Consider the following 22,623-nt stretch of genomic DNA (forward strand, 5'->3'; position numbering starts at 1 on the left):
GGGGGGGTGTTACGGCAGGGCGGCCCTTTTTTTTGCTGCTTGGGGCGGCAAAAAAGTTAGAGCCGGCCCTGGTGAGACTGTTTCCCACAATGAAAGCAGTCAGTGATGACATGTGGTGCCTTCTGCTTGACTACCAGTTTATTTGTTACAGATCACATGATGATGTTGCAGCTTCCTGGAGTCTTTAATAGCTATCTCCACTGATACAGCATTTTCTAATTCATGCTTTAGCATCAAATTAATCCGTCAATAACTGGTTTTGGATTGTTTCATTTTGCTTATGACAAACCAACTGGTCCCTTAAGGAACCATTTCAATTCTCTCCGAACAGGCAGTGCTCTGTTAATTTCCTTAATCCAGTCACATATTCAGAAATTGTTTGATTTTCTTTTTGACTCCATTTAGGGATAGGCAATTTTCTAGAATTTCCACATTCTCAGTAAATGTTTTCTCTTCTAGTTTAGTTAAGCTAAGCAGCATTAGCCCCATTACACTCAGTAAATCTCCTCCCTGTTTCTAATCAGTTATACTGTTAGTAATCATATACTCCTCCAGTTCCAGTCAATATATATGAGACAGTAAAAATGTAAGGGTAAAACATCACTCAAACTGACCCCATCCCCTAACCCCATAAAGCCCCACCTCTGCCCCATAAGAACCTCCCTGCCATTGTATTACTTCCAGGATAGAGTCTGGAATATGGCCAGAAGCAAGGGGTGTCAAATAACCCCTCTAAAAAATTTTCTCACCACCATCTACCAATCAGAGGGGATTTCAGCACCATAGATCCTTCCCAAGACTGGAGAGGTCATGTGACCCATCTGGACAGGGTCATGTGACCCCTCTAAGAACTTCTATCATCGTCCCTTACCAATTGGAGTGTGTTCCAGTGCCCTAGGACATCCCCAAGAGTGGGAGTGACCAATTAGGGAAAGTTTAGGGGTTGGGTGACCCATCCGGAAGAGGGTTGTGTGCTCCCTCTAAGACAGGGGTTCTCAAACTGTGGGTCGGGCCCCCTCAGGGGGTCACAAGGTTCTTACATTGGGGGTCACGAGCTGTTAGCTCTACCCCAAACCCTGCTTTGCCTCCAGCATTTATAATGGTGCTAAATATATAAAAAGTGTTTTTAATTTATAAGGAGGGGTCACACTCTGAGGCTTTCTATGTGAAAGTGGTCACCAGTACAAAAGTTTGAGAACCACTGCTCTAAGAACTCCTCCAACTACACTCTACCAATCAACACAGGTTCTAGCCCTGTAGGACATCCCAGATGGGAACTGTGTACCAATCAGAATAGCTATAGCACAAGTGTGTAGCTGGAAACTCCACCATCTGGAGTTTAGTGATTGGCTGGTCAGCAGCACCATCCCTGGAAGCCCCTCGCTGTGGTGAAGAGGCCATATGTTTCAAGAACATGTTTTCAGAAATTGTGGAAATGGTGAAAGGAATGGCAGTCTTCATCACCCCTGTGAGAACTATGGCATTTATTTTAGCTCTGAGAGTGCTCGGTCACCTGAAGGAAGTGCAATATTAAAGACAGTTCTGAGGAGGAGAGAATGGCCGAATGGAGCCCTTTTGCCCAACTATTGCCCAATATGGCAGAACCTGACACCGAGATCCATGTGATCGTGAGCCAGACTGACTACCGTGATGCCCATCCGATGTCTGAATCCGTGGGGGAAGGTGACAAGGCCTCTTCAGCGACACCATTGGATAAGGTGAACTGAGGAGATGTTGCTTAGGTAAACAGGTTCTAAAAAGTGGAGGTCAAGGGGGGTGTAATGTAGTAGGATCTGACCTGAGGTTGTGTAAATCTAAAACAGGGGACTTACACCTGTTTCTGTTCTGAAAAATTTTCAACAGCTTGATGACATCTTTCTAGAGGACCGGGAGACCCTGAACAATGTTGCATCAGAGAACAAAGATGAATCAGGGCAAACTTGTTGCTCAGCAGCAAGACAAATTGTTCAAGAGGACATCAACCATGAAGAGGATGACAGCTATCTGGCTTTATGGAAGGCACTAGGCATACAGCTAATGGCATCCATGGCACGTCGGGAGTGTAAAAGAATTTAGCAGTTTATTCTATGCATTTCTGTTGATGCTGTCCTTAATTATTGTCTTAGGGAGAAGGTTTTTGAAGATGGTGAGGGCTGTGTTATAGACACACGAGGCCAACGGCATCATGACTGTGTCAACTAGACTTCAGAGGATATAAACTGCAAGCTCTGGGACCTCTGTGCTGACCTGTGTTTGGAAAGCTTATTAAACACAGTTATTGCCATAGGTTATGCAATGCAATGCAATGTCTGTGCTTAACCTAAGAAAATTTAGCACTAAGGGTGGTCTTGGTAAATGCTGTGCAAACTGCTAGAGATTCTGGCAGTATTTAAACAAAATTACCAAACTGAAGGATATCCATTTATTACATTATACTGACCACCTGATCTGTACAGAAAGTTACAGAACTCTGCTTAGGAAAAAGACTATTGTAAGAAATCTAAAAGGATTAAGTTAGAGAATGGTGATGGGACAAATGTGATATAAAATATAATAAAATGTGTCATCTGAAAATGAAAATATCTATTGAAAAGGTATTTGACCATATCTGTGTTTCTGTTACAAAGCCTGTGTGAGGCCTTAAATAAAATGGGGTTTTTGAAGGATCCCCAAAGGAGCTTTCAAGGGGGATTTTTAAAAAAAGGAGCTTCTGAGACCCTAGCTATTGTTTCTTTCTTTCTTTAAAAAAAGGCCTATTTTACAACAAAAAGATGGAATGTTTGTAGCCAATTCAGGTCGAAAAAAACCACTGTGTTTAAAATAAAGCAAAAAACGATCATGTTTTATAGCTATATATCTCAAACCATGTCTTGAGAACAAGACAGCTGACTGACACAAGTCCATCAATATGACTAGGGGTTCCTGGTTTAATCAAATCTATTTTTTGAAATTTCCTGGGATGTGGCCTATTGCCTTCAGCAAATGTGTAAACAGATGCCCCAGGTCCTTAGCATTACAACAGAATAAGATATTATGGTTTGCAAAAGTATCAGTAAACAGTGTTGATGAATATTCAGATTTGGGTAAACATAATGTTTTGTTCAGAGTTACCAACATTTCAGAGTTATGAACAACCTCCATTCCCAAGGTGTTCTTAACTCTGAGGTTCTACTGTAATACTTAAGTAAAGACAGTTTCTCACCCAGAGACATCAAAAGGGAATGTTCAGGGAGGGATGCATAAATTCCACATGTCTATTAGTTAAGAGCAACAGTGATCAAAACAATCTGGTAACAGACATTGAAGTTTTGTTTGAAACAAAGCAATATATTGAAGCAGATGTATTGGAGACAGAGAGGCCTGTATACTTTCCTGATGATACCATAGTCAGAATATGCTCTGACATCTTTAGCAACAATGACACCACAAAGCAGCAGAAGACCACAGAGACAGCATCAAGACAGCCTAATGCTCAGATACATCAAGTTAAATGACAAAGCAAAAAACATTGGTTAAAAGCGACAGTGGAAACACACCTCCAGTTCCATACTAAGCCCTGAAAAAACTGTGAATGAAAACACAAACCCAGAGCATGTGCTTTAGGGGGTGTGAATAAAAAAAACAAGGACTGAAAGTTCACACACTACCAAAATGTTTTCTTGTGAAATATCTGATATTGTTGGTGAAATATGGTCTCTCTTTAGGGTTAATGACAAATTTGTTAAAGCTCTTTGTGAAAATTATGGTTCTTTGAAGAGATGAGTGACAGATGGCTTTGTCTTGGGGGTTGCCACACAGGATCTCCAGAGGGCAAAAGACATACATAAGGCTTTAAAAAATGTGAAAGTTTTTCAAGGGTTAACCTGTAGCTCTAAACAAACATGCCTAGGCGTGAGTAACAAGGTTGTGCAGAAAAAGGAGCATAAAAGGGGGCTGAATGCAAAAGGGACTGCAAAGAGTTTGAGAGGGGGCAGCGTTAAGGTTAAGAACAGGGTTGCACGGGGTAGTTGCTGGGGAAACAAAGGGAATGGGGGTCAGCATTTGGGGGATAAACAGACTGCTGCCAAAAAGTTACATCCAAGGTTTTTGTAAAAAAAAAAATTAAAAGGCAAAAGAGGTGATGAGGAGAAAACAAAAAAACAAAAAGAGAAGCCCCCAAGTGGAGGCTCTCAAACTGACATGTCAGAGAATGAGGATGTGGGATCTGGCCCTTATGGCCTATGGGATGGTGGTGGCTCTCAGGGATAAATTACGAATTGCTACACTTGCTCAGCAAATGTACCTCAGGAAGGCCTAATTCTTTCTAGAAGCTTTTGAGGATGCTACCAAAATACCTTATGGTTACAGTGACAGACCCAGACCAGTTGGGTGCAGGAGTCTGGTAGAAGGCAAATATACTGGCCACTGGATGAATAGTTTTCTATTCCCTGAGTCACCAGAGGGGTTGTAGCCCACGAAAGCTTATGCTCTAATAAATTTGTTAGTCTCTAAGGTGCCACAAGTACTCCTATTCGTTTTGCGGATACAGACTAACACGGCTGCTACTCTGAAACCTGTCATGATATTTTCTGTCCTATCCCAGGGGTAGGCAATCTATGGCACGTGTGCCAAAGGCGGCACATGAGCTGATTTTCAGTGGCACTCACACTGCCCGGGTCCTGCCTCCCGGGGCCTCTGCTGCCGGCCTGGGGTACTGTCCGCCAGCCCTCTGCCAGCCGGGGTTCCGTCCGCCGGCCTCGCTCAGCCTGCTGCCAGCCCCGGGTCACGGCCACTGGTCCCGGGGGCTCCGCTGCCGGACTGGGGTCCCGGCCCAGGGCTCTGCTCCTGGCCTCGGCCCGAGGCTCCGCAGCCGCCACCAGCTGTGGCCCTCTGGCCCCAGCCTGGGGCAGTGAGGGGTGCAGACAGGGCCAAGAGGGGGCGCAGCTCAGCATGGATCGCATGGATTCTTATTACTGGCATGCAAAACCTTAAATTAGAGTGAATAAATGAAGATTCGGCACACCACTTCTGAAAGGTTGCCGACCCCTGATCTATCCCTTTCTTAATTATTCCCAGCTTTCTGTTCACTTTTTTGACTGCCGCTGCACATTGAGTGGATGTTTTCAGAGAACTATCCACAATAACGTCAAGATCTCTTTCTTGAGCGGTAACAGCTAATTTAGACCCCATCATTTTATATGTATAGTTTGGATTATGCTTTCCAATGTGCATTACTTTGTATTTATCAACACTAAATTTCATCTGCCATTTTGTTGCCCAGTCACCCAGTTTTGAGAGAACGTTTATAGCTCTCCGCAGTCTGCCTGGGTCTTAACTATCTTTAGTAATTTTGTATCATCTGCAAATTTTGCCACCTCACCGTTTACCCCTTTTCCCAGATCATTAATGAATATGTTGAATAGGCTTCCTGCTTCTGATGTACTTAAAAAAAAATTGCTATTACTTTTTGAGTCTTTGGCTAACTCAGGGGTCGGCAACGTTTGGCACGCAGCTCGCCAGGGTAAGCACCCTGGCGGGCCGGGCCAGTTTTATTTACCTGCTGACGTGGCAGGTTTGGCCGATTGCGGCCCCCACTGGCCGCGGTTCGCCATCCCGGGCCAATGGGGGCGGTGAGAAGCCGCGGCCAGCACATCCCTCGCCAGCGCCGCTTCCCGCCGCCCCCATTGGTCTGGGACGGCGAACCGCGGCCAGTGGGGGCCGCGATCAGCCGAACCTGCTGCGTCAGCAGGTAAATAAAACTGGCCCGGCCCGCCAGGGTGCTTACCCTGGCGAGCCGCGTGCCAAACGTTGCCGACCCCTGAGCTAACTGTTCCTCAAATCCTTTTTTGGTCTTCCTAATTTTTACACTTCATTTGCCAATGTTTATGCTCCTTTCTATTTTCCTCACTAGGATTTAACTTCCACTTTTTAAAGGATGCCTTTTTGCCTCTCACTGCTTCTTTTACTTTGTTGTTTAGCCACAGTGGCTCTTTTTTGGTTCTCTTACAATGTTTTTTAATTTGGGGTATACATTTAAGTTGAGCCTCTATTATGGTGTCTTTAAAAAGTTTCTATGCAGCTTGCAGAGATTTCACTTTTGGCACTTTCCCCTTTAATTTCTGTTTAACTAACCTCCTCATTTTTGTGTAGTTCCCCTTTCTGAAATTAAATGCTATTGCTATGCTATTAAGTTAAATGAAATGCAGTGTTGGGCCACTGTGGTGTTTTTCCTGCCACAGGGATATTAAATTTAATTATATTATGGTCACTATTACCAAGCGGTCCAGCTATATTCACCTCTTGGACCAGATCCTGGGCTCCACTTAGGACTAGATCAAGAATTGCCTCTCCTCTGGTGGGTTCCAGGACCAGCTGCTCCAAGAAGCCATCATTTAAGGTGTCAAGAAACTTTATCTCTGCATCCTGTCCTGAGGTGACGTGTACCCAGTCAATATGGGGATAACTGAAATCCCACATTATTATTATTGAGTTTTTTATTTTAATAGCCTTTCTAATCTCCCTGAGCATTTCACAAATGCTTTTGACAAATCAATAATGAAGTATGCAGAAAAAATTTCCTGGTGCCTAGCCATCAGCTGGAGCAATTAAGGGATCCCCCATCGGCTGAAGAAAATAGCAACTTGCTTACTGGATGCTGAAATGAAGGCTATTCTCCAAAGGCTTGATATAGCTGAATATGAAAAGACTAAACTTTACACCACTGTGTTTCAAAGATACCCATTGTACATGATACATAAAGGATACATGTGGATAAAAGGAATATAAGTCTGTTTTTATCAGAACAGGAGCAGAGCATGATTCCCAAACCCACAAAAATAAAAAGAGAATTCTGACTCTGTTGCTCAGTAGGTGTTGGATAATGTGAATAAACGTTATAAGAAAAATGCAGTAGCATTGCTAGATAAGCTGGGCTAGAATAATATTTCTTCATGGAACGCTAAAGGGGCTTTTGTGTACAAAGGCACAGTTGTTAATGGTTCTAATATGCTCAGTTTAGTCAGGGCTGCCACCGGACACATCCCATTCCTACCAGACATACACCGAAAGGTCGGGGTATAGTTATGAATGCCATGGCAGAGCTGAACGTCCCATTTTCTGTCATGGGCAATGCCGCCAACAGAGATCTTTTGGCACACCTGAAGGCCTCTACTACACAAACAGGATTTGACCGAGAAACTCCAGCAACACATCCTTTTTTTGCCTCCTCCTAAAAAGCGGCTAAAAGTCCTGAATGTCTCAGTGTGTAATGTTTTTCATGCTTTAGAAAGTAATTTTAAAATCATGATAATGTTTTGTCTTAAATTAAAAAATTTCTGTACTTTTCAAAAATCGGAATCTCTGTATGTGATTTCTCTGTTTTGGCATGTGTAAGAAGCCAAAACAAAAAACCCACCAGACAGTGATTGTCTTTAAACCCTCAAGAGGGCACTTTATTGAGAACCATGATTATGAAAGTCCTTGCAAGAAACACATCTGGGCTTGTCGAAACATGTTTTGAGCAGGCCTAGATGCGCAAAATTTAATGTTTTTTCATTTTTTACAAAATTCATCATCATTTGTATTAAGTTATTAGAATACAGCTTTAAAATCTGTTCAAAAGTTAAACCCTCGCTACGGTGGTGTAAGAAAAACACATAATGATAGCTACAGGCGATAGAGCTGGGTCTTGTAAATGTCTCGAGTAAAATACAGTGTCATCAGCCTTTGTTGTTTATAACTTCATAATGTTTCTAGGAAAGGAAACGCTGTGTGTGGAGGGTGTCCATCTGAATCAAAAAATTCTCCGCAGCCACACTCCACCAGCTGTAAGGCAAGTCAGTGTTCACCCAGTTAGTTGTGTGTGTGTGTGGGGGGGGGGGGGGGAGTGATCATCAAATTTAGGGGTCTCTGAGACAGCCTGCCTCCGGGGAGCCAGTCACAAGAGGGCACATTTAAGAAATCCTCTTTCCTGTAAGGGTCCATGAATAAAACATGTGTTAACTATAGGGTGTCCATATTCACATGTAGTCAAACAGAACATGTGTCCTCTGATTTATCTCTATGATGTTATCAAAAAAAACCATAAATGATCTGGTTGATTGTGAATGTCAAAGCCTTTGAAAAATGTATTTCTGCTCCCAGGTTCCTAATTTTAATCAGGGAACAGTGATCAGCACATTCTTGGTCCGGTAACAGTTCAAAAGCAAACAAGGTGTAACCCTAGCAAACTCCTCTTGATTGATTAACAGTGCACAATCATTCATGTGTTTACCAGTCATTTTTACCAGATTCAGGTACCCTCTCATACTGTTCAAGGCCTTGGAGTCTGGTTGCAGAGGCTTAGCTGGTATCTGTTCACCATCCACATAAAAGGCCGCAAAATTAATATAATAAAGTTTAAAGTGAATGGGTTTTTAATGTAATTTCCCACTAAGGCATCATTATCTGCAAACCTAAGGACAAGCAATTTGGGTAACTCCTCCAAGAACAGGTTTACCCCGGTTACTGACCCTGCTACCTGCAAAGATGCTAAATACTTTCATCCCCCCACAGTGTCCACAGGGTATTTAGCATTAGCAGTAAGCAGGACCTCCTGGACATCAGGAGCCACCCACACTTTCTTCACAAAAAGGGACGCTGATACAACCCATAGTTTAAATCCTTCATCTGCATCGTCCATGAAGCAGAAGGAATCTTCATTAGGTGTGAATTTAATTTTCACGTCCACACCATTCAACAGAATTTTTCTTGAAAAAAACAGGTTGCTGTGTAGATGACCCAACAGCTCTATGTTTCTGCTCTGAGCCGTCAGATTTACCTGCATTATTATTAACAAAATGGACGTTGGTTGAACAATTTGCTTTAAAGTTTGTTTAAAAATTCTTTTCCCCAATCAGTTTGTAACTTTTGAGGCATGTGACCTTTGCTGAAAATAGTTTTAAAGCCCTTTGATACTTGACCACCTGTCTTACCTTTCAGACGTAAGGCCCAGGAGTATTTAGATAGAATGCCTATCGCTTAAGCTTAAAAAACACAGTTGCGTACGGAGACCTGACACATAACCACCAAATCTGCCTGCCATTGTGCAACCACATCTGAAACAATAGTCTTGTTTGTTTTAAAACATACTTTTACACAGTAAATGTCATATGATGTAACTACACGGGCACAGTGGGGTTCCAACAACCATGTTTACTAACTATATACCATATGCAAACATATACCATAGGCAAGGATAGCAAGGGGGAGATCCTGTCCAGTTTGGTCTCTATTTTATGGATATACACACACAGGCATGCTTTATACTGAAAGTAAGACTTACCTGCCATGCCTCAACCTTCTTAATGTCTGCACATGATCCATTGGTGAAGAGGCCTTTTCCGGGGGTACATGTGTATATATCCTGCAAAGCATGAGCAATGGAGTACACTGCCAAGTACACATTATAAGATATCCGCAGGTGTGTATAGTCCATGTATGGCGTCTCTACATTGGTGATGTTCTCCTCCCCTGTGCATGGGGGTCGGAAGGCAGCTGTGCTATTTCTAACTCCACTTCCTTCTTCGTGGCCCTTGTGGAAAGAGGCTGAAGCTGGGTGATTCTTATTGGACCCTTCCGGGAGGTAGCAGTTAAAGGTCTCCTCCCAAAACTCCTTGGCAAAGCCATTGTTGGTAGATTTCTTGGGATGCACTTTCTGTAGAAACTCACGAAAGCCCGGGATCTGCCCTGCCTTCAGTGCAAACCCAATGGTACCTCCAATGACATGGAAGAACTCTGGCATGGCTATCAGGGAAGAGCTGGCCCAAGCCTCACTTGCCAGCCAGATCTTGCCAGTTATGTTACGCCTGACTATCTCCTTGATGAGGGGTTCCAGGTCCGGTCCACTGGAGAAGACAACAATCACTTTAGCAGAGGAGTTATGGATGACCTCCACCACATGCTGGATCTCCTCCTCCACTGAGTACTGGGAAATGAGCTCACTGAAATCAATGCAGATGTCCCTTTCCTCTGCCTCCTCCCGGAACTTCTCAATCCCTGGCCGACCATAGTCATCATCAGCTGCAATTGTTCCCACCCAGTTCCACCGGAAGTACTCAATGATATCTGCCATTGCAGTGGCCTGGTGCTCATCATTAGGGATCGTGCGGAGGAAAGACTTGAATTGGTTTTTGTTGCTCAACAGTCGGCTGGATGAGGCATAACTGACCTGTAGGAGGACAGAGAGCAAGCAATATGGCTCATTAAGTAAGCTGTGTGGAGATAAATTGCCTAGTCTTGTTTTAGGGTCACCATCTAGATGCGTAATCTGAGATGGCGATGCTCAGCCAGCCACTTACTCTTGGGCATTTACAGTGCCTGAAATTACATTTTCAGATGGAAACTGAAATTTGGGTATGTTCTTGTGGTAATAAATGACTTGCAGAAACATGTGTGCTCAGTGTGTCCCAGAGCTAGATAAGTGGGGCATACATATGTACATCTCATGGGTCAGAGATCTGGGGAAATGGGGCAGAAACACATAGACACACAGACTTGGGGAAATGGACAGAGATGTGTGCCACTGGTGGATCACACAAGCAAGCTTCTGCACTTCTTGCCAAATCTGAAAAAACAAGAACTTGTCATTAGAGTAAACTAAGAATGTATACATCAGTTCAGGTAAAATACAAACGGTCCCTCCCTGAATGTGATATCTACAGACTTTCATTATCATCACAACCTCAACTACACCACACTGAAGTCCTTCCCCCACTCCCTTCTCCTTGCATTCCATTACACAGACGTAGCTATGAGCCAACAAATCTCCATGCGATACCGTCGCCAACTATTATTTCAGTCTAGGTGCAAGAGGTGTGTGAGAAACCAGAAATGATATGGACCTGTGGGTAGTATTAAATAGTTTATGTAAACTCAAAATATCCATGGTCAAACTCAAAAAATCAGCAGTGTAGTAATTATGAAGGCATAGTTAGTGAATCCATGGTCACAGTGCATTGAGTTTTACAATTAAAGTGGAATTTCAATTTCTTTGTTAAGGCTGCAAACAAATGTTTTTTCCTAACCAAATTTGTACCACTTACTCTTAGGGGATAGATTAAATCTTCTAGAAACTTAGAAGAAACAGCACTGACTAGTATAGGGATTTGAAAGAGTTAAAATTACTCCTCTGAAATTTCAGGACTGATGTTTAATTTTTCTGAGGACTCCTTCTAATGTACAAATGGCTTTGCTTTAGCATTTCAGACTTTGAAAGATGAAAAAAACACATAAAATCTGATTTTATTCATCTAAAAGAATTTAAGAACAAAAGCCCAGGTCCACAAAGGTGCATAAGCACCTAAAGCCCAGACTTAGTCAAATAAGACTGTGGTTTAGGATCCTAAATCCCAGTTTTAGGCTTCACTGTGATCCACAAAACTCCTGCCATATGCTGTAGATGCCTAAGCTCATTCAGTGTCTAAGTTTTTGCAGTAAAAGTTCCTTAGGTGCCTGCCTCTGGACATGCCTCACTCAAGGTGTCCAGACACCAATCTCCTGCCTAAGCCCCAGAGCAATCCATGAACTGGGGAGACAGGTAGAAGAGCACTTATCTTGCATGTGGGCCTGATCTGACAGGCATGCTCAGAGGCCACCTACCGGATCAGGTCCCATTCAAAATTTGGCAGAAAAAGGGCATGAGGTGGTGGTGGTGCCCACCTTATAACTTTTAACCAAATGGTTAGAGTGCTCACCTGGGATGTGGGAGTCCCAGGTTCAACTCCCCCATCCCTGCCTAAGGGGGCAAAATGATTTGAACAGGGGTCTCCCACTGCTCAGGAGAGTGCACTAAACACTGAGATATTTTGAGGCAAGGGTTTTCTCAATCTCTTCTGTTGAAGCTGTTCCATTGCAGATAAATACTTAAAGAGTCATTGGGCTAGAGGAGAGAAAGAGAATGATTCTGTATGTCATAACTATAAAGGGAAGGGTAACAGCCCTCCTGGGTACAATACTATAAAATCCCTCCTGGCCAGAGACTCCAAAAATCCTTTTACCTGTAAAGGGTTAAGAAGCTCAGGTAACCTGGCTGACACCTGACCCAAAGGATCAATAAGGGGACAAGATACTTTCAAATCTTGGTGGGGGGAAGGCTTTTGTTTTGTGCTCTTTGTTTGGGGGGTGGTTCGCTCTTGGGACTGAGAGGGACCAGACATCAATCCAGGCTCTCCAAATCTTTCTGAACAAGTCTCTCATATTTCAAACTTGTAAGTAAACAGCCAGGCAAGGCGTGTTAGTTTTTATCTTTGTTTTCTCAACTTGTAAATGTACCTTTTACTAGAGTGTTTATCTCTGTTTGCTGTAACTTTGAACCTAAGGCTAGAGGGGGGTCCTCTGGGCTCTTTAAGTTTGATTACCCTGTAAAGTTATTTTCCCTCCTGATTTTACAGAGATGATTTTTACCTTTTTCTTTAATTAAAAGCCTTCTTTTTAAGAACCTGATTAATTTTCCTTGTTTTAAGATCTAAGGGGTTTGGATCTTGATCCACCAGGGAATTGGTGAAGAGTCTCTCAAGGCTACCCAGGGAAGGGAATTAGCACTTTGGGAGTGGTGGCAGCGGACCAGATCTTAGCTGGTAGTTAAGCTTAGAAGTTTTCATGCAGGCCCCCACATTTGTACCCCTAAGTTCAAAGTGGGGAAGCAGCCTTGACACGGATAAATACTTAAAGAGTCATTGGGCTAGAGGAGAGAAAGAGAATGACTCTGTAGCCTGGTAGCTAGGGCACTGAGCTGGGAGACCTGGTGTCCCCTGTTCCAATGACTCTCTAATTATTTATACACAGTGGAACAACTTCAACAGGAGAGACTGAGCAAGTCCCACATCAGAATATCCATACCTGAGCAGCTAGAGCATGCACCTGAGAGGTTCAAATTCTTTCTCCTCCTTAGGTAGAAGGGTGACCTGATCATGGGTCTCTAATATCCTAGGCGAGTGCTCTAACCACTGGGCTAAAAGCTAGCATGAGGGCACCTCCACAACCACTTGCTGTTTTGTGTGGAGTGAGGCAGGTGCCTAACTTATGACTCCAGGAGAGGGGCTCCTGATTGCAAATCACACGCAGAGATACACACCTATCTCTGTGAAAGGGGCAGGCTTTGGATTCCCATTGGCTAGCTTAGGCAGCTCCCTGCGTAATGTGTTGGCTTTTTTGGATGACATTTGAAGATGCCTATTTTTCCCAATTCATTGCATAGGGAGCCTAGGTGCCTAACCTGGCTTTGTGGATCACAGTGGTGTTCCTGTGATTTTTCTAGCACTATTGTTTCTTATTATTTCTTTTGCAAAAGCCAATACATTAAAAAATGCCTTATGTTGATGTGTAAAATTTTGCATGCTAAAATGCTGGCATTTAAAATTTTAGAAGTCAACTCTTCTGAGAGAGAAAAGAAAGAACCTGGCTAGCAAAGAATATTCCCAGTACTGCCCCTCCTCAGGTGCACATAAAAGAAGCACCTCTTTTGAAGACCTTAGGATGTGCCCAGTAGCAGGGCTCTCATCTCCATAACACCTTCTAAAGTGAGTAGGGAGCACAGGAGAGGAGTTCCATGCCTGCACACCTCATAAGGTACTCAGTAGCTGAGCTCTTTTTTCTGTTATTTTTAGGACTGCAGAACAAGAGTTGCCCTTCTGTTCACTTTTTAAGATGCAAAGAAGGCGAGTTCCTCTGTGCAACTCCAAAGAGCTACAACATATACCAGTGTAAATCAGTAACACTGGTGTCAAATTGATGCAAGCGAAGAATCAGTTTCAACATGTTTGTGTTTATTAAGTTGGCAGAGTGGAACTGATGATGTCTAATTATTCCTTAACTTTGGGGGGGGGGGTTCTTTGTATTATGTGTTTTTTTTTAATTAAAAATAATCTGAAGTTGCCAATTCTCTCTGCATAACATCTCTAAGATACAGCCTTCCTTATCCACACAAACAGCTAAGAGTCTCATCCAAGCTCTCTCATCTCACATCTCAACTACTGCAAATATCCTTCCCTCTGGCCTTGACAAAACCAGTCTTTCCCCACTCATATTCTGAATGGTCAGAATGCTGCTGCAAAGACCATTTTCCTAGCCTTTCCTTGCTTTGACCATATCACCCCTCGCCTTTGCATCCCTCCACTAGATCCCCTTTCTCTAGCACATCAAACATGAGTTGCTTGTCTTCACTTTCAAGGGCCTTCACAGCCTATTCCCCACCACCTATCATCCCTCATTCAGTATCAAGAAGTTGATTCCTGCCTCTGATAGGCCCTTCATGCCAGCCTCCACTGCCCACTTGTTAAATTTTCAAACAAACATCTTCATGCTTTCTCTCATGCTGCCCACACACTTTGGGACGTGCTCCGATTAACCATCCACAAAGCTGCTTAATTGTTTTCCTTCAAATCCCTCCTCAAAACTCTTCTGTGCTGTGATGCCTACAAAACACTTGTTAGACGAGGGGTAGGCAACCTATGGCACGTGTGACGAAGGCGGCGCGCAAGCTGATTTTCAGTGGCACTCACACTGCCCAGGTCCTGCCCACCGCTCCGGGGGGGCTCTGCATTTTAATTTAATTTTAAATGAAGCTTCTTAAATATTTTGAAACCTTATTTACTTTACATACAACAATAGTTTAGTTATATATTATAGGCTTATATAAAGAGACCTTCTAAAAAGGTTAAAATGTATTACTGGCACGCGAAACCTTAAATTAGAGTGAATAAATGAAGACTCGGCACACTACTTCTGAAAGGTTGCTGATCCCTGTGTTAGACTGTTATTGTGGAGAGATCATTGCCTATCATGCTGACCAATACTGTCTCATTGTTTCCTTGTACTCCTCCATCAGTCTATATCCATCTCTTGTCTCTTGTCTTATCCTCTGATTATAAGCTCCTTGGGGCAGGGATGTCTTTTTGTTCTGTGTCTGTACAGCACCTAACACAATGGGGTCCTGGTCCATGACTAGAGCTCCTAGGCATTAGGGTAATACAAATAATAATGGTCTTTCTACACAGGGGCCCACAAGGGTGGGAGAGGTACAAGCATAACTGATGGATATAGAACTTCACAGTATGAGCACTTGGCAAAGAGCAGGAGGCCCTATTTAGAAGTATAGTTCTGTTCTGTGCAGGGGACTGATGACTGCCACACACAGGAAGGACTTGCAGTAGACAGAGGACAGGGAGGACTCCACCCAGCCTGAAATGCTGATGAACATCGGGCTCACAGAATGGGTGAGCTAAGCTCTGACTAGGGGAACCCTGTGTCTCAGGATTTTTGTTATTTTCAAAAATCTGTAACTGTCAAATGTTTTAAGAGTAAAGTCACTGTGATTAAGAAATGTCTTTGTTACACCTGGGTTCCTTACTTTCCTGTCACATTGTCCCTGAAGGGATTAAATGAGTAAACCAAAGAGTCCACAGACGAGAGGGCATATATAAGCAACTGGGAGGGCAGGAGGACTGACTGGTTTCAGGTTATTGAGCAGCTGGACAACAGCATCCCAGAGAAGGGCTGCAGACAAGAGGCCTGAGCCTGGGAGTGTGCCCTAGAGTCTCAGAGCTAGAAACAGTGACTAGACTCTACACAAACTCCTTTGGCTTGGAAGCACTTGGGGCCCAATTACACCTTTACCCCAATATAACGCTGTCCTCGGGAGCCAAAAAAATCTTACCGCGTTATAGGTGAAACCGCGTTATATCGAACTTGCTTTGATCCGCCGGAGTGCGCAGCCCTGCCCCCGCGGAGCGCTGCTTTACCGCGTTATATCCGAATTCGTGTTATATCGGGTCGCGTTATATCGAGGTAGCGGTGTAGTATATTTAAACAATAACCCCAAAGTTGTGGAGTATGTTATTGGGCCATAAACATCTCCCAAACTCATAAATACAGTGTATTTGATCCACTAGCAACAGGCTGGGGTAACTGTATAGTGGGGTTATGGGACCAGTTTGTAATAGCTGACATGCACCACATTTTAGGTCACAGTATTTGTTGACTGAAAAGTCATCTCTGAAGGAAGATCAGAGGAGCAAGAAGATATTTATATTTGTGCTAAAGTATTCAACTATAAATGTTATGCTAAAACTTTGTTGTAATGCACATATTACAAATCAAATTTTAATTCCATAAATGTTTGTTGTAATGACAGCAGAGTTTGTAGAAGACTGTGATGAGATTTAATAGCTTTTGTTTATTTAAGGCCTGGGTTAGTTTTTGAATGACCATGAATTCCCACTGTTGATAACAATGAATGGTCATTGGGCCATAGAAAGAGAGGGAGAATGATTCTATAGAGTATGTGGTGGGGGGAGGGCACTCACCTAGGATGTGGGAGACCCAATTTCAAGTCCCTGATCCAATGACCATTTAATTATTTATAAACAGTGGAAAAGCTTCAACAGAACAGACTGAGGAAATCCCACACTAGACTGTGTGGCTCATGCACTTTCCTAATAGGTAAGAGACTCAAATTCAAATCCCTTTTCCTCATCGGGGGTGGGGGGTGGAGGTTGAAGCCAGGTCACTCAGATCCCAGAGCAGTGCACTAACCACTGGTCTAAAAGTTATAAAGAAGGCACCTCCTGCTCCTCCGTTCATTTAGTGAAGCTAGTCTTCCTCTGCTTCTGTTAAAACACCCAAAATTGAAACTAAAAATTTTCAATTGAATTGAAACAAAATATTTTGTTTGGACTCCATGTGAATTATTTTCAACTAATTTCAACCAGCCAAAAACGATGAAAAATGTATTGTTTGGTTTGACTCGAAATGAACCTTTTTCTGATTTTTAAGAAATGCCAGTGAAACAAAAAATTCACTCAGCTCTAGCAACTAGCCAATTGTCTATAACGACTGGCAACTGTGAATGATTTATTTGAACTAAGGGTATTCAGGGGACTAAATCACTGAAGAGAATGCCAATGAGATATGTATCTCATAGGTTCTGTCTAATCCAGATTGCTTGTGTCTGGAAGTTGTTGCCATCTGTTGGCTTCTTGGTGGCCTTAGGCTTTATGAAATGAGTTGGATGCATTTCAATCCAATTCCCAGCCGCACAAATGTTCACATCACACACAAAAATGCAATTTGTAGTAACTGACCTTCTTGTTGACAGTCTCAACAGAGAGGTAAAGGAAAGAATGAACTGAACTTCTTTTGTGCTTCTAAAGGTGGTCCTGCTAGGGCAGGGCGAGGGCAAATTGGCAGAGTGGTAAATGGAAGCTTGCACTGCCACTGCTCAAGGCTGTACCTATTCAGTCAGAACACACAGACCTGGCAATTCTGGAGAGTGAAATCTAGCACATTTCACCAACAAAAATATTGAGTCCTCCATGACATAAAATATTTATGAAAGGAATAGGTTGTGTCACATCATATAAATCGACCAGGTTGTATTGTTGTGTGTTGTTGTAAATGTCTGTGTGAGTCACATAAGGGTACTGTCTATCTCATGGCACTTTCAGGGCCTATTTGTACTACAAGCCCTTACCAGGACAGCTCACAGTTAGGCCCTCCATGCTAAAACTGTTTTTGTCTGTAACGGAGAAAGGACTACAAGGAGCTAGGATCACATTAGGTTGTAATACAATTCCTGAACATGGCTCAGTAAATTTGTTTTTCTGTCCATACTACTAACAATTAGCTATTTTACAAAATAGTTTCACCTAACTTTGCCCTGGCCTGGTTAGACTAAAGAGTAGATAGGCCAGGCCTAAGATCTAACCCACCTTGTAAGCTAAACAAGAGAAAAATATGCAGTACCTGAGGTATGTAAAAGAGTCCCAGCAGATTGGCCACTGCGGTGGAGATCCCAGAGCCGGTTGCCCCCACTACTGCAATGGTAGAAGGGATGTGGTCTGAGCAGTTGCAGAACTCATCCAGGTTCAGGGAGTCTATCTTGTTCTGGGCCACAAAACTCAGTGTGGCCTCCAGGGCTTTGGAGACAGTGTTGCAGGTATCAAATATCCTGTATCCCAAGGTCATGTTGGGAAGGAGGGTTGGGCTACTGTTTATTTCCTCTATGGCAAAGATCATAGCCTGCAACCACCGGAAACCTCGGAAATTATACCTACAAATGGGCGAGAAATAAAAATAAGAGAGAGTGGGCGGCAGAGAAAGAGAGGGGGAGACATTGTACGGATGAGAAAAAGAGACCGAGAAAGCAAGTGCATATTAGAGATAGTGAACAAGAGAGCATGTGAGCAAGAGAGAGATTGAGAGATTTTGTGTGTGTGTGTGAGAGAGAGAGAGAATTGGAGGTTTTAGATAGGAAAATCAAAAGCACAGTATAGTGTGAAGAGTCCAGTCACACATCCTATTGTATTTAATGGAGAGTTTTGCTATTGACTTCAGTCAGTGCAGGAAAAGGTCCCTGGAAAAGATGGGCCTAAACTGCAAGATTTGGATCAAGACTTCAAACTCCCATATTTGGGAGTGGGTTGGATTTGAGGATCTGGTTCTCATCCAGAGCTGGCTGTGGATTTCTAACCCCCCACAGAGTCTAGGGAAGATGAAGGAGATCAGGTCTGGAGTGTTGGTTGGTATCTCTTGTACCTTGGAGACCTTACCAGATACAAAATAATTACCGGACTTAGTCCCCAGATCTAACTTGGGTACATATGGCCATTGGCCACTGTCAGAGGACAGGATACTGGCTTGATGGACCTTTGGTCTGATCCAGTATGTCTGTTCTTATGTTCTAATGTTAATTATTACCAGGCATTCACCTCACAAACACTGAATGGATGGCCCTTCACAACGCCCATGTGGAAAAGGTCAGTATCAATATGCCTCTTTTACAAATGGAGAAATGGATGCATAGAGAGGGGAAGTGACTTTCAAGTCTACAGAAAAAACAGGACTGGTGTGTAAATTTTCAAAAGTGCCAAAGTGGGATTTATGCTCCTAAGTGTCTGACTTTTGAAAATTAGACATATGCTCCTAAATTACTTAGATGGTTTTGAAAAATTTAACAAGAATACAGAAATCCTGGGTCCCAGTCCAGTGCTTTAACTACAGTCTTCCTCTGTTATAATGGTCAGGGCAGTTGCCTTTAGATAGGAGTTCAGAACCTTGCAAGTAGATCTTGGCAGGGGACTCCATGACTCATGGATGTTTAAGGAGTGCCTCATAAGATTGCTGCTACCACTCTGCTCTGGAATGGCTAAGCCATATTTCAGGACTGCTTTTTAGCTCTGGACTGAGCTTCCACAGTTACATACATTGACAATCAGAAATGGCCATCAGGGCACTAGAAATTTGGGTTTGGAGTGTCACCTCGGGGTGGGGTGAGCATTATCCCTGTGATGTGCTAAACTTTCTAATTGAAAACATTAAGAACATAAGAACAGCCATACTTGGTCACACCAAACATCCATCTAGCCCAGTATGCTGTCTTCCGACAGTGGCCAATGCCACATGCTTCAGAGGGAATGAACAGAACAGGTAATCATCAAGTGATTCATCCCGTCACCCATTCCCAGCTTCTGGCAAACAGACTCTAGGGACGCCATCCCTGCCCATCCTGGCTAATAGCCATTGATGGACCTATCCTCCATGAACATATCTAGTTCTTTTCTGAAGCTTGTTATAGTCTTGGCCTTCAAAACATCCTCTGGCAAAGAGTTCCCTTTTAAATTACTTTTTAAAATTATTTTTTAAACAGGACTTTTCCAGAATTGACACTAGTAAAGGATGACCTAACTTGAACCTGACTGGATCAGGCTGCATGACTGCAAGGTAGGCCTCACACATGATCTGCCAAAGATCCTGGAGGGAGGTGCTGCCAGGCTTAGGGAAGGGCTACACCTAAATGCTGCATCAGCACAGCTGCAGCTGCGCCGCTGTAGCACTTAAGTCAGATACTCTTACACCGACGGGAGAGCTTCTCTTGTCAGCATATTTAATCCACGAGAGGTGGTAATTATGTCGACAGGAGAAGCTCTCCAGTCGATATAGCACGGCCTACTCCACGGGTTAGGTTGGTATAACTACGTTGCTCAAGGATATGGATTTTTCACATCTCTGAGCGACGTATTTATACCGATATAAGTCTGTAGTGTAGACCTGGCCTGAGTAAGTGAAGTGAAAGGCAGCTATAAATAAAAAAATAATTTCAAAATGAAGCAAGGGGAAGTTGATAGTAATGAATATAAATCAGAAGCTTAGAATTGTAGAAAATTGATAAGGGAAGCAAAGGGACACAAGGCGAACTCTGTGACCAGAATAGTAAGGAGATTTTTAGGTATATTAAGAACAAAAAAAATCTTAACAATGGTATTGGACCAGTACTAGATAGAAATATTAGAATTGTCAATAATAATACAGGAAAAGCAGAAGTGTTCAATAAGTATTTCTGTTCTGTATTTGGGAAAAAGGCAGATGATATGGTCATATCACATGATGCTAACAATGCTCTTTCCATTCCAATATTGTATCATAAAGATGTTAAATTGCAGTTATTAAAGTTACACATTTTTAAATTGGCAGGTCTGGATAATTTGCATGCCAGAGTTTTAAAAGATTTGGCTGAGGAGCTTGCTAGACTGCTAGTGCTGATTTTCTACAAGTCTGGGAACACTGTGGAAGTTCCAGAAGACTGGAGAAAAGCTAGTTGTGCCAATATATAAAAAAAGGTTAAAAGTATCACCTGGGTAATTATAGGCCTGTCAGGCTGACATGGATCCTGGGCATGATAAGAGAGCAACTGATATGGGCCTTGATTTATAAAGAATTAAAGGAAGGTAATAAAATTAATGCCAATCCACATGGGTTTAGGGAAAATAGATACTGTCAAACTAACTTGATACATTTTTTATGAGACAATAAGTTTGATTGATAATTGAAATGATGTAATAGATTTCTGTTAGATATTTGACTTGGTACCGCATGACATTTTGATTAAAAACCTAGAATGATATGAAATTAACATGGATTAAAAACTGGCGAACTGATAGGTCTCAAAATATAATTATAAACCGGGAATCATAGATTCATAGATTCTAGGACTGGAAGGGACCTCGAGAGGTCATCGAGTCCAGTCCCCTGCCCTCATGGCAGGACCAAATACTGTCTAGACCATCCCTGATAGACATTTATCTAACCTGATAGACATTTATCTAACCTACTCTTAAATATCTCCAGAGATGGAGATTCCACAACTTCCCTAGGTAATTTATTCCAGTGTTTAACCTCCCTGACAGTTAGGAACTTTTTCCTAATGTCCAACCTAAACCTCCCTTGCTGCAGTTTAAGCCCATTGCTTCTTGTTCTATCCTTAGAGGGTAAGGTGAACAAGTTTTCTCCCTCCTCCTTATGACACCCTTTTAGATACCTGAAAACTGCTATCATGTCCCCTCTCAGTCTTCTCTTTTCCAAACTAAACAAACCCAATTCTTTCAGCCTTCCTTCATAGGTCATGTTCTCAAGACCTTTAATCATTCTTGTTGCTCTTCTCTGGACCCTCTCCAATTTCTCCACATCTTTCTTGAAATGTGGTGCCCAGAACTGGACACAATACTCCAGTTGAGGCCTAACCAGCGCAGAGTAGAGCGGAAGAATGACTTCTCGTGTCTTGCTCACAACACACCTGTTAATACATCCCAGAATCATGTTTGCTTTTTTTGCAACAGCATCACACTGTTGACTCATATTTAGCTTATGGTCCACTATAAGCCCTAGATCCCTTTCTGCCATACTCCTTCCTAGACAGTCTCTTCCCATTCTGAATGTGTGAAACTGATTTTTCCTTCCTAAGTGGAGCACTTTGCATTTGTCTTTGTTAAACTTCATCCTGTTTACCTCAGACCATTTCTCCAATTTGTCCAGATCATTTTGAATTATGACCCTGTCCTCCAAAGCAGTTGCAATCCCTCCCAGTTTGGTATCATCTGCAAACTTAATAAGCGTACTTTCTATGCCAATATCTAAGTCGTTAATGAAGATATTGAACAAAGCCGGTCCCAAAACAGACCCCTGCGGAACCCCACTTGTTATGCCTTTCCAGCAGGATTGGGAACCATTAATAACAACTCGGTTCTTACCCACGAAAGATTATGCTCCCAATACTTCTGTTAGTCTTAAAGGTGCCACAGGACCCTCTGTTGCTTTTTACAGATTCAGACTAACACTGCTACCCCTCTGATCTCTGAGTAGGGTTATCCATCCAGTTATGCACCCAACTTATAGTAGACCCATCTAAATTGTATTTGCCTAGTTTATTGATAAGAATATCATGCGAGACCGTATCAAATGCCTTACTAAAGTCTAGGTATACCACATCCACAGCTTCTCCCTTATCCATAAGACTCGTTATCCTATCAAAGAAAGCTATCAGATTGGTTTGACACGATTTGTTCTTTACAAATCCATGCTGGCTATTCCCTTACCACCTTACCACCTTCCAAGTGTTTGCAGATGATTTCCTTAATTACTTGCTCCATTATCTTCCCTGGCACAGAAGTTAAACTAACTGGTCTGTAGTTTCCTGGGTTGTTTTTATTTCCCTTTTTATAGATGGGCACTATATTTGCCCTTTTCCAGTCTTCTGGAATCTCTCCTGTCTCCCATGATTTTCCAAAGATAATAGCTAGAGGCTCAGATACCTCCTCTATTAACTCCTTGAGTATT

The 22,623-nt window shown here is 42.7% G+C and overlaps 1 protein-coding gene across 1 annotated transcript in view; it reads right to left on the minus strand.

The window, feature by feature from the left end:
- CASR (calcium sensing receptor) overlaps nucleotides 1–22,623 on the minus strand; it is a 109,335-nt gene that overhangs the window by 61,286 nt on the left and 25,426 nt on the right. The window contains exons 2-3 of the mRNA XM_026657406.1: nucleotides 17,758–18,064; nucleotides 9,302–10,186 (exon numbers count right to left, since the gene is read on the minus strand). Coding sequence (XP_026513191.1) covers nucleotides 9,302–10,186; nucleotides 17,758–18,064 — 1,192 coding nt within the window. The remainder of the gene's footprint in view (nucleotides 1–9,301; nucleotides 10,187–17,757; nucleotides 18,065–22,623) is intronic.

This window comes from Terrapene carolina, unplaced genomic scaffold (assembly GCF_002925995.2).
Source record: "Terrapene carolina triunguis isolate 2854851 unplaced genomic scaffold, T_m_triunguis-2.0 Scaffold242, whole genome shotgun sequence".
Taxonomy (NCBI): domain Eukaryota; kingdom Metazoa; phylum Chordata; order Testudines; family Emydidae; genus Terrapene; species Terrapene triunguis.